Source organism: Calidris pugnax, unplaced genomic scaffold, assembly GCF_001431845.1.
Source record: "Calidris pugnax isolate Ruff unplaced genomic scaffold, ASM143184v1 scaffold24, whole genome shotgun sequence".
Classification (NCBI taxonomy): Eukaryota; Metazoa; Chordata; class Aves; order Charadriiformes; family Scolopacidae; genus Calidris; species Calidris pugnax.
This window is the reverse complement of record NW_015090922.1, coordinates 36,809,186-36,822,010: the sequence shown is the minus strand read 5'-3', so window position 1 is coordinate 36,822,010 and position 12,825 is coordinate 36,809,186. Positions and strand designations below refer to the sequence as shown.

The 12,825-nt window shown below is 40.0% G+C and overlaps 1 protein-coding gene across 1 annotated transcript; it reads right to left on the bottom strand.

Moving 5' to 3' along the window:
- Positions 1-3,487: 3,487 nt before the first annotated feature.
- Positions 3,488-12,819, bottom strand: ARMT1 (acidic residue methyltransferase 1). Its single transcript, XM_014951103.1, has 5 exons — positions 12,757-12,819; positions 11,453-11,558; positions 10,657-10,898; positions 9,013-9,178; positions 3,488-8,096 (listed from the first exon to the last, which is right to left on the bottom strand). Exons 1-5 carry the CDS (start codon positions 12,804-12,806, stop codon positions 7,329-7,331), a joined length of 1,332 nt encoding a protein of 443 aa, XP_014806589.1. The 5' UTR covers positions 12,807-12,819; the 3' UTR covers positions 3,488-7,328.
- Between the last annotated feature and the right edge of the window lie 6 nt (positions 12,820-12,825).

Sequence of the window (12,825 nt, the reverse complement as noted above, 5' to 3'; positions counted from 1 at the left end):
CGCCGTGCCGCCGTCGCCACGGCAACGCCAAGCGGGCGGCGCGGCCTGCGCCCTCCCCTGGCCGGGCCGGGCGGGCTGCGGGACGGCCAGGCTGGGGCTCGGAATGGCGTCCCCTGCTCAGGGAAAGGGGAGGAAAAGGCTCAGTGCCTGGAGGTGGATGGTCTTTGCAAAGGGATGCTCACAGAAACGTGTTTTTTTTTTCCCATTTCCGAATAGACATTATGGAATCATGAAATTGTCGGAGTTGGAAGGGACCTCTAGAGATCATCTAGTCCAACTCCCCTGCCAAAGCAGGGTTGCCCAGAGCACATCACTCAGGACGGCATCCAGGTGGGTCTTGATGATCTCCAGAGAAGGGGACTCCACGACCTCCCTGGGCAGCCTGTTCCAGGGCTCTGTCACCCTCAACGGAAAGTTTTCTTCTATGTCTGTGACTGTTCTATTACCTGAGGTACCTCAAAAACTATGGGGGTGGTTAGGGACCCCAAAAGTTTTTGTAGGTTCAAATGTGGGACTCATACTGGATGAAAGCTGCTATCACCCCATGGTGCAAAATGCTGATCCAGTGTAAAATCATTCTGCAATTCAAATCTATTAAGTAGTTTTGACAGGTTAAATTTTTACTGGACGTCTTACATAAAACCAGCATAAATTTGGCACAAGTTTTAATGTCCTCTGCAAATTTGGACAAAAAAAATATCATCCTGGGTTTGTCCAGCATCTGGCTGCAATCTAATCCATCCCACTACCAGAGCAGCGTGCAAATGCAGGGCTAAATGATTGTGAAACTTTGTCCTAACTTTCTTTAGCATGTGCTCGAGTGCATTTCCCCATCACCAGTCCTGCAGTGCCACAGCTGGTTCAAGAGCTATACTTCAGCCACTTCTACAGCCTTCCTGGTGAGGAGAGAATGCTTATGCAGCTGTATCTTGCTGCAGATCTATAGAGTTATTCGGCTTTTAAAAAATGCTGAATGTGATGAACTGTAGTGAGAGTAACAGCAAAAGAGGCAAGAAAAAAAGCTGAGATAGAACAGAATTGTAGACTAGCAACATTAAAAAAGGAAGATGAAATGTGTTTCTCCAAAAGAGATTCAGGCGTAATTTAATCCACAGGGATTCACTATCTACAAATTTAGCTAGGATAACTAAACCAGCCACACTTTTACAAATAACTTGGCATGAGAGGCATGGGCACGACTTGCCATGGTTCTCATTTGCTTGCTTCCACAGGGTATCAACAGTGGGTCCCAGCACCAAGCTGTGGTCCTCCTCCATCCCCCTCAAGTCAGTGGTATCACATCCTGTAGTATAAGTTTTCTTGAGGAGTGCTTTATCCTCACCTTACCTACTTCTAAAAATAATGAAGAAATCAAGACGGGACTTATTCCAATTTCTTTTTTTGCCAGCTGACACAGAAGTCTGGCTCACGACCAGTGACAGATGATTTTGTGTAGAAATCCTGAACATATGTGTGAAAATACAGCTTCATTTAACAAAGGGAGATACTGCCTCTCTGGAGGTAATTTTGTAACACTTTTACAGACTTCAAAGTGGAAAAGGTATTAATGCAATTATATTATCAGAAAAAAATAGGTTCATATGGGGAAAGTGGAGAGACAGTATCATTAACTAATATGATTAAGATGTGTGTGTGTGCAAATTGTGCGTCTGTAAATTGTATCACACCAGCTACTATTGTAAATCCAATAGTGGACAAATTTAAGAAGGATTAACTAGTCTGATTAAGTGTAGCCGTTCCTCTGCTTAACCAAAATGGGACTCCTTTTTTTTAATCCCCCTGAAACGTTGAATATAACACTCTCCTCATCCCGTGTGAATTTGCACAGCTCAGCTAAACCGATGGAGGTACCTTGTGGGGTCAGTAACTCTTCTGAAGGAAATAATCCAGAGGGTTTTGCAACCCTGGACTCCCCCACTGGGACAAAGCGGGGTGGTGAAAACGCAACATGCATTTGGGGGAACTAATCAGATTTGGCAAAGAAGTGAGATTTTAATACAGAATCTGTTTAAGCACAATTCCACCTCATATTTCAGGTTTGAGCAAGCCATTTCCCAGGGAAAAAAGAGATCACTTCTGGAAAGGTTTTCCTGAAGGTCTCCTGAGTGGCAATGAAGCAGTTCAGCCTGCCCATAGCGGATATTAAATGTCTTTAGGTGACAAAACAGTAACCAAACATTTTTATGACAGCGTTACTAGATACCTTCTTATCTTGTAAGGGCAGAATAACCATGAACTGGAAACAGAAGGCAAACAGCAATAATGAAAACGGTGTAACAAACACTGTATGTACGCTTCCCAAAGAATATATTCTGAAGTTTGGGAAATTACGGTTCAATTTTTAAACTTGTAAATGTAAGCATTATATCCAAAGAGCAAGCTATGTTTTAGTGGGGGAGAAAAAAGAGGAGTACTAAGATACTGTCCAAACAAGCAAATATTTGGTTAAAAATACTTTTATCACAGACTAACATATCTCTGTCTCTCTGTGTATGGAGACACAGGAGAAAGGACACAGAATAAAATACTTTGCACAGCTGCTTTCCAGCTCAGGACATCAGCAGGAAGGGGACAATGTTAAATGAAAGCAAAGACAAAATATTCCCTTAAATGATACTTGCAGCTATTGAAAAACAAGTATGGTTTAAAAAAAAAAAAAATAAAGGCAAATCAGAACAATTTATAAGAAATTTTTTCCTTGAAAAACTAAGTTTCTTCTTTGAAAGCTTCTGCTGACATATTGGATCATTTTCAGTTTGGGGAACTTAGATATAAAGTCTTTGAAAGTCTAAACTCAATTCATGCAGTTATTTTGGAAATTCTCTATGTGGAACTTGGGTTTCCACGTATGTATGGATACGCCCTGATTTGCTCTGGATCCTTCAGCCAGACTGATGGAGCACTCCTGGACCCTAACCCTTTTCCAGAATTGTTTTGTATTTACAAACACACATCCTAGACCAAAATAACCATGATATATGTATACAAGCCACATAGGACCCAGTACATTTCCTGATCTTTGACAGCCAAGACATTTTCTTGGGAGGTGGGAGATAAGAGCTGAAGCCTATTCCAGGCCATGAAGAGAGAAAGCCAAGCTGTTAAAAGCCAGGTCTCCGCTTTCTGAACAATCTTTCTCTACACACCACCGCTGAAAAAAAGCATGGGTTTATCAGTTTGCATATCCTTCTTTGCTGCATTATTTTCATATACACAAGCATTTTATAGATTGAGCCTTGCTCGGCTATTTTAAGGAAACTTTATGTGATACATCTTACTTTAGTCTGCTCAGCTCTTAATCTTCTACTTCATGAAAGACCTGGAAAAGTGGAATCCCAGGAAAGATAAAAGAAATTCCTACAAGCACTGAAGTTCTTCTTCCCAGGAAGTTTGAAAGACTGTGATTATTTAGCTTACTGAAAAGTGATAAATGCAGCGTACAAGCCACCAAAATAGTATAATGATGTTTGACTTTTGGACAAAATTATATAATTTATTTGAATATTCTTGCAACAGTTTCCAGTCATACAATCAACTTATTTTCCACATAAGTTTATTTTTAGCCTTATATACATTCAGAATTATTGTATATGTCTTATCTAATGCATTATCAAGTATTCAGACAGATGTGCATACTGCCTTTCACTGTGCCTGTGACATTACTTTTCCTCCTGTTTCATCATAAATGAAAATAATCACTATCAAAACCCGATTCACAAATACAGTTGCTCAAAAGGTAGAACAAAAAGAAAAAATAGAAGTCAGAAGACGCTGGTCTGTTGTGGTCCTCAGAATTGCTCAAAATGCCCTTTTTTTTGCTATAAATGTTCAAATGGCACATGAAATGAAAATGTCAAGAATCTGGGTATACAATTCAGTAGTTCCCGAGTTATGCTGTACAAGCATTTTGGGCAATCAGTTGTAACACGGATGTACAGAAGCAACTTTCTTGAATACTCAAGAAAAAAAAATCATGCTGTATTTTAGCATATGCTATTGTTATAACATATGCTTGATATTGTGTAACAGTAAATTCCACTTAAATGCAGTAGGCACATGCTGCCATTTCATGAAGCTATACTACACAAGTAATTTACATTAAGTATCTACAAAAGCACTTCCTATTTTCAACTGAACTGTAGCTAACCCTACAGCAGAACACAGAGCCTTGTCACAATATCTGTCTTCATTACATTTTTGTGCCATGGAAGAATGTAACGCTGGCATTACAGCACCATTTTATTTATTTTTTTTTTATATAATCAATCCAAATTTTACAAAAATATAACGAACTAACCAACAGAAAAGTATGCTGCATATTCAGTTCTGTCTATAGATACCACTTTGCAATTACAGCTACAGAAGTCAAGAAATTAAGTATTTGGAAGTTAGGGCTGTGCACTCCTCATGTAACTATGTACTCATGCTGTGTATTATCATATAAACTTCTCTTGTGAGGGGCAAAAGATGAAAAGTGCACACTTAATAAACTGGAGAACAGAATTAACTCAATTTCTTTCTTTCGTTTTTTTTCCAGCATGACATCATGTCTGTTACTAAGATTCAAAGAACTGCATGTCTTATGGTACTCATGACATCACTGCCCTGTTTCCTCACAAACATCAATGCAACAATCTCTGATGAGCCTGACTCAGTAATACCGAGCAAATACTGCTGCATCTCCCAAGGGATTTACCATTTTGCAGGAATCCATTTATCACAACTTCAGAATATTAATTTTCAGTGATCTGCATTGTGAGTTTTCAGCTTGAGAGCAACCTGGGCTCAGAGAGACAGATGGAAACCAGTGGAAAATGAAACCAAGCTTCTCAGCATGTGTAAGGATTGTGCAAAAGGCAAATCTGTTCTTCAGGGCTGGCCTCAACAGTGAAACAATCCTTTCTCTTCTTGTCCATTACACACTTTTAAATCTCCCCAGCAAATTAAGTCAGCACCTTACAAACAATCTGTCCACAGGCAAAGATTTCTTCCCCTCATCATGTTGCCTCTCTGAACAAGGCAGGAAGCTTGCATTGCACATATTCCACAACTTCCATCCCTCTGTCTTCAATCCAAAATTGTAGTTTTAAAGTGCATTTAATACAAGTTACCAGCATTTTCACAGATGAGAAACTGATGCTCCAGTGCTTCATCGTGTCACTTATGTATTTATCAAAGCACCAAAGCTGGAGTCCCCCTGAGCTCTGACCTTCAGCTCTCTCGACTGGATTTCTAATTTATGCCGTTTCATCAGGTGCCCAAGGATAAGCATCCTTTAGGAGTACTAAGTCAGAAATACAAAGCAGATGGGAACACTAAACCCAGGTCTCAAAAGCAGAACCCTACCTACAGTATCACATTGCCCCCTGAAATTCCAAGCATCTTAGTTTTTTAATACCTTAACTTGGAACTTTAAAATACTAACATACTTTCAGATGTAAGAAGAACAACACAAACACAAGCAATCAAAGTCATCAGCAGTTGGAGCGTATTTACCCACTGTACAGATCTTTATTGTACAAGCCCAACAAGCTGCAGCTGATTCTCTCCAGAAGACAAGCTTTGCCAGTGATTTCACTGACCAGAAGAGGAATCCAGCTTCATTTTCAAAGCCTGAAATAGGTACAAAATGCTGCCCCATCTTCCCCTCCTATTTCTTTGGCCTGCCAAAGCTTACTCTTGTCTTCGGTTAACCGTAAGCACAGGAGTCTTTCTAAATCCACTTTCTACCAGACAGACATTTAAATTCCCTTGCTATAGCACCACTTCCAGAACATACTCAATAACGCCACTTCTGTCCTCTCTTTTTCACTGTGTAAGATGTAGGTAAATTGGAAAAGGAAGTTTCTCTGCTGTCTACTCCTGTTGTCTGTAACAGCCACCCTGGCTACCAGGGGTAAGTGCACCTCCTCTTAGCAGCTCTAGACAAAAGCAGAACCCAGTCAGACTCTACGGCTAATTCTGCCACCGTTTTCTAACAAACCTTTGGTTATCACTGACATTGCACCAGTCTCCTGTCAAAGGCCTTATTTCAAACCATAGAAGTATTTTAAGTCTTAACAGAATCTATTTTTACTTTTTCCTTTATAAACAGATAATGCATTTCCATTTTCCTTTCACTTCACCCTGAAAAATCACTAAAATATCCCAAAATTTTCCCCCAAATTCTGAGTAATTTTAGACCAGGGCAGAAAAGAAGAATTTGGCATCTAACAGCTCCAATCAGCAGCAACCTGGTATGGTGTATGTTTCTGTCACATACACTTCTCAGTGCATGTTGTTGTATTTTTCCCATGAAAATCATGGCATCCTTCTTAAAGAAACAAATACATTTGACAAATAAAGAGAATTATCAGAATAGAAACAGGCAGCAGTGCTCGAACCACCAACAATCTGTTTACACAAACAAATCTGTTTTAAGTCTAAAATCCAGTTAATGTAACTGGTTAGGTTGGTTGGTTTGGTTTGGGTTTGGTTTTTTTGTGTGCTTTTTTTTTTGGTAGAGGTTCTTGGATAAACAGTATCTTCCATATTCTTAAAATGAGAGTGTCCTTCCTCCCCCTAATCCTCCTGCCAGATGCAACAACTCTCCTTCTACAGGCAAACTGCCTAGCAACATCCACTTGTAGTTTAAAATTAAAATTTAATTTTCAAATTCTAAATTAATATTTACAAGGTATCACCCAAGAACTCTTCTTTTAATGTACAGCAAACTATACTCAAAACATCAAAAGTTATTTGTCCATGGACACAAGAAACAAGTAAAACCAACTTATGTAGTAAAGTCTTGGTAGAAGTCAACTCAATTTTCAACAGTTTTAAAATACAATCCTGCAATGGGTTGCAAAGTATCTACCTGGAATTAATTTGTGCATTCTATAAATATTAAATTTCATGCGAAGCATGACACATGAAGCACAAATTATCCTGAAATAAGTAAATACACACTAATGTGGGACTGAGGAACTAGTTTCTGAAGCAGATTTTTCACTTGTTAGCCATAAACTCATACCCACTCATGAAGAAAAAAATATTATGGAAAACTGCATGTTCATCTTAACTGGGCATTAGGAAAACAAAATATATTGAAATGCAGACTGATGTATGTATACAAAGACAGTTTGTAAACTGTTACTGTTTGTAAACTTTTACACAACACTGAAGTCATTTGTGGAACAGAAACAACAAATCACTTGGGAAGAAGAAGTGCAAACAAAAAAGAATCTTTGCTGAAGCCAAGCATGGAACAGAGGAAGTAGTTAAAACTCAGACTGAATCTCTCTCTCAGAATATTAGGAACCATTTAACTACAGAGCAGCATCAAATTGAACTATCCCGTATTTTCCACTTATCATCCATTCAGGTTCAGAAGCCTGAATTTGTTCACCTTGTCCAGGTTTTAGGCCAACCTGAGTGTCAGATTTGAGTGTTCTCAAACTACAGAGAGGCGCAGGATGGAACTTGTTCAAGGCTTGATGAAATGGAAAAGTATATTCCCATTTCCTATCTCCTGTAAGTTTTCTGTAGTTTAGATCACCTTTGAAAAGAAGCAAGTTTGACTTCTGTAGATCAGCATACAAGTCAGGAGCAACTTCAGCCATACGAGAAAAGTCATGTGGCAAAGTCCAAAACATGTGATCACAGTAAACCCAAACTCCCTTTTTCAAATTGCCCTCCCAGTTTATCCCACATTTAGACATCCACTTATGATTAGCTGACTGCAGTTGTTTAATAGTCCAGTTAAAATCATGCTTTGTGGTATCTGACACGTACCATGGAATACTTTTTCCATGAAAATGGACTTCATCAGCTAGCTTTGATGATAACAGGAAATCGGCCAACACAAGATCACTTAAAAGTTCAAATCCAGCATTATCCAGGATTATGTCAACTCTAACTTTACTATTTTCTGTATCATTTTTTTTGGCATTTACGAGTACTGACCAAAGTTTTTCCATATCATTCACTAAGATGTAAGGTATCAGATTTTCCAGGGATTGTAAAGGACTAGATTTCTGGGAGCTGTCTTCACCGGCTGAAAAAGAAAGGTCACACTTATTCCCCCACAATGACACCTAGAAGGAGAAAAAAAACAAAAACATTTGCTAAGTCCCACTGTAGTTACATTCTAAACTTCACATATACTAAAGATGTTGTTTGTTTTTATTTTAGGGACACAAAGGCTTTAGCTCCACATTTTCCTCCAAGTTTGAATATAATTCAACTTCTTGTAGACAAGATTTTGTGGAAGAAACCAAACAATGCTCTGTATTTATGCAGGCGTCAGAAACACGCATCAGAAGTGAGAGAGATGGAAGATTTAGATAAAAATAAATACAATGATCACAAAGCTTAAAACAAAAATATTCTGCACACTGTAATTCCAGAAAATATGAGTGGAAACATAGGAAAAGGTTATTACATGCAGCCAAGTAAGAACTTGTATTTTAAGTACAAACTAATGAGGTCTTTATAAGGATTCCTCAAATACTTGATGTGTGCTGTTGCCAGCTAATGGACTTATTTGTAATCCTATGATATTTCATATTCTATTCAAAGGCATTATTTTCCAAGAATAATGCACTTATAAGCCTTTCAAACCACTTCTGGCCAAGACTGACTTCTCGCTTTTTTTCCAAAGAAGTCTACAAATTTTTAGAGTGTCAATAAAACGGACTGTTTTAAAATGTATAGTTAAATAACAAAAAGGCCATCTGGAACTTGACTTCAAATGTTTTAGAGATACTGGTTTTGAGGGAAAATAAAATGGGTTTTCAAATACACAATGAAGAAAATGTGTAATGAAAATGTCACGTTTAATACAAGTAACCGACAGCAATACAATATGGCTATCAGGATTTCATCATATTTTTACAAAGAAGAGCTATATTTTAATTTCCAGATGAAGCTCAAATTCCTTATAACCTCAATTTTTCATTTGTTACATAGGAGACAGATTTTAAATTCTTACGTTAAGCACTACTAGTTTACCTGCAATAGCTTAAAAAGTTCCTCCTTAAGTTGCTTTTCATCTAGATCCTTGATGTTTTTAAGAAGATCCTGAAAGTAAGTGCATAGGGCAATAACAGCTTCTTGGGATTCAAAGAAATTTTGAGCCTTTCCTTCCTTGAATACGTCAAAGTTGTCAATAGGTGGGCTAAAAATGGAAGGAGAAGAAACATATTAACACACTTGCCACACTTTCAGTGACAGCACGTGAAACACAGCTGACAGTGCAAGCTTGAAGCTCACCTTTTTTAGGCCATACTACAGATTTTCCCCTTCTAATTTGTCATACTAGATTTTTACACATTTCAACAACAGCCTGATACTGTATCTCACTGAAACAGTCAGTATAGAAGACATCTTTGTATTTCTAGCGATGCATTCTGAAAGTGAACAAGTGTTCAGTCACAATCCTGTGAATTGCACATACAGTGACAATTTTGAATGCCAGTCTTCAGACACAGAGAATTAAAACTGTAACACAGAAACGAACTAATGTAGTGAATTGCTGGCATGTTTGTGTGGGTTGAAGTGTACTTCCCTTACCAAAGCCTCTGTGATATGAAGTTATTCTTACGAAAGTTTTTAACTAGGACTTTAGAAATTTAACACAATAAAGATGACAAAACGATTCAGCTCTTGTAATACATAAGAAATGTAGACTCATCTATCACGAGACATATCTGCACATACAACTTTTGACAAACGACTGAACTTCCACCCAAGCATATGCCTAAGAGCAGCTGAATAATGGAGATAAGAAACTCACAGCTTACTAACGACAAATATCTGCTCAGTTTTTGAAGTGCAACCCAGCAGACCCATCTCATATTTGAAGCTTCTGCTACAAGAGTTGAAATGACACAATACACCAGTAGAAACAGAGACCCATTACTGCGTTTGCATCACTGTCATACTATGGGCAAATCCAGTGCACATGGAGCTTTCCATTTTTTTTGGCAGCAGCAGAAACTTAAACTGCTCATTCCTACCCCATTACATCGTACTGGCACCTCGCCACAGGAGCAGCACAACAAGATTTTCCTGCCAAGTTATTTTTAACCAGGATCAGCTCCCAAAGTTCAATGCAACATATGGTCTGCAAACACTGCTGTAACCAAGAAGACAGTGTAGAATGAACAATGGGGGCTGCTTAAACTGGGTCTGCTGCTGTAAGGAACAGGTCTCAAACAGTAACTTCAGATTTGGAGCAAAACAAGTTAGAATAGCCAACAGCAGCTCTTGCATTCTGTGTTTTAGGCTAACACGTCTTAAGAGATAATTCTAGACTAACAAACCTTTTAGAAATGCTAAGTAACTTTTATATTTCAATGCCCATCAGTCTGCAAGAAGGTCAAGCTATACAGTCAAGTTTAAGAGTTTTCGTGTAGAGCAAGTCACAGAAACTAAAGCATAAAACAACCTAATAAGCTTCACATTCTGCTGCATGGAAAAAGTATTAATTTTAAATCTGAGGTGCGAGAAGAGAGGAAAAGGAATACGGTAAAAGCTTAAGATTTTCCTTTATCTTAGCTGTCTCCAGCCTCCAGCTGTCTTCCTTTCTCCTAAAACAAAAATGGGATAGAATAATATTTTGCAGAGTAACATACCAAGCTCGGAAATACTTACTTTTGCGCTAAGGCTGCATGAATCCTTCGGTACATGTAACACTCCACAAATAACCAAGGGGACTGAAACCAACTCGGCTCTCCATTCCCATTTGATAAATTTCGTTGGTAGTCTAGGTATTGGTTCCACAGTGCAGCATCGGGCAGCTCGTCTTCTAAAGGGGTCACTGGTTTGTCTGTTTGCAGTTCGTTCCGCAGTTTGGAGAGAAAAGAGATAGCTCTCTTCTCTGCTTCAACACCCTTCTGAAATAGGCAGAAAACAAAAGTTCCTATTCTGAATATTTACTCCTATAGAGACATAGATAAATTTTTCATGAAAGAAATAAGCTGTAAGTTTTAACGGCCAAATACAAGTCCCTGGCAAATCAGAGCCTGATTCACACATTTTGGTGAATGAAGCTCACTTTCCACCTAACATCCTAAAATTAATCGACTTCTTTTTAGATTGGACTTTTTGCTTATTCAAGAGGAATAAAGAATTGAAACACTGCCACGTCCAGAAGGTGCTACAGTCTCTTAAACACTGCACCAACACAAAGACCTGAGAAAGCAAAGCAGTTGCAGAACAGTGTCGTTCATTTAGTGGCAGGACAAGCAGATAGATCAGGAAAAGGTTAAACAGAAAGATCTACAAAATTAATTAAAAATAGCTACAAGAAAGAAATTATAAAGAAATCAACAAGATTGAGACAGACAAGTAATGACAATAGTAAGAAACTAATAAAAACAAGGCAGAGAAGGGCACTCAAGGATTAAAGGGAAAAAAAATCTCAGGCAGAAAGAGACCTTACTCTTACCTCACTGTGTTCTTCAAAAAATTCATTTTTATGGCGATGCAGAGTATCAATAACTCTTGTGAGGATCTGGGGCAGTCTGTCTTTAATTGTAAAATACGCAAAGGATCTAAAAAGGAGAGGACACAATTTTTATTACTGAGAGGAAATGATAAAATATCTTCTATTTTTTAAAATAGATGCAAGGTCTTAAAAGTAAGTTTATGTGCCTTTAAAGTCGTGGACACCAATAAAAACCAAACAAATCTCAAATTGCCCAGGCTCTTAGGTCTACTTTTGAAGATAAATGACAGTCATTTCAGGGAAGAAAATGCTAAGTGGACTGGCCCTACCAAAAGAGCAAAAATTGCAGTTAATTCTAGGCTAAAACACATTTTCCAGTTGCTGTTACCCAGATGTAAAGTCAGGGAAATTTAAAAGCAGAGATTCATTTGAATCTATGGTGTTTGCTCTCCACTATATACTCGATTTGCAGATTTATGTTTTCCCAGCACGCTGTTTATGTAGAAGGAGAGCGCTCAAAACATGACCAGCCCTACGGTGAGCTGAGGAATGATTTTTATTCAAGGGTTTCATAGAATCATAGAATCACATGGGGTTGGAAGGGACCTCTGTAGATCATCTAGTCCAACCCCCTGCCAAAGCAGGTCCACCCAGAGCAGGTTGCACAGGAACCTGTCCAGGTGGGTTTTGAATGTCTCCAGAGAAGGAGACTCCACCACCTCCCTGGGCAGCCTCTTCCAGGGCTCTGCCATCCTCACAGGAAAGAAGTTCCTCCTCATGTTTGGGCGGAACTTTATATTCAAGTTTGTGCCCATTTCCTCTTGTCCTGTCCCTGGGCACCACTGAAAAAAGACCAACCCCGTGCCCGTCAGTCGGAGCCCCAATCTCAGGGACTCCTGAGACTGAACCCAAAGAAACGTGAGGAGAACAGACACAGCCTGCACCCTCCCGAGGCCTGGGCCGGTCAGTAACGGGGCCGGGACAACCGCAGCGGCAAGCGGGGGGGGAACGAGGCAGCAGCCGCCGGCTCGGCGAGGCGCCCGCTCTCGGGGCTGCGGCGGCACAGGGCCCACAGCGCCACCTCCCGGCCACGCCGCCAGGGCCCAGCAGTCCCGGCCACAGCGCAAGGCCAGCACTGCCCCCACCCGCCCGAGAGCCGGCCTCCGGCGCTCACCGCTAGGCCGAAATCCCCGACCGAGGGGCCCGGTGTCTGAAAGGAACAGCCGGTGCCTCATCTCCCTTCTGCGCCCCCTCACATCCCCCCGCCCCGCTGCCGGTAACGAGCGCGCCAGGCCGTGACGGACCCCTTAAACCTGCCCGAGAGGGAGACGGGTAAGACCGCTCCCGCCGCCATCTTGCTCCGCCCCCACCCG

Excerpts from the sequence above, each read along its gene's own strand:
- ARMT1 (XM_014951103.1), bottom strand. The coding sequence starts at position 12,806 with ATGGCGGCGGGAGCGGTCTTACCCGTCTCCCTCTCGGGCAGGTTTAAG. Across the intron at positions 11,559-12,756 it reads CTCTCGGGCAGGTTTAAGGG|ATCCTTTGCGTATTTTACAA; the intron begins GTCCGTCACGGC and ends TCTCCTTTTTAG. Across the intron at positions 8,097-9,012 it reads AACTTTTTAAGCTATTGCAG|GTGTCATTGTGGGGGAATAA; the intron begins GTAAACTAGTAG and ends TTCTCCTTCTAG.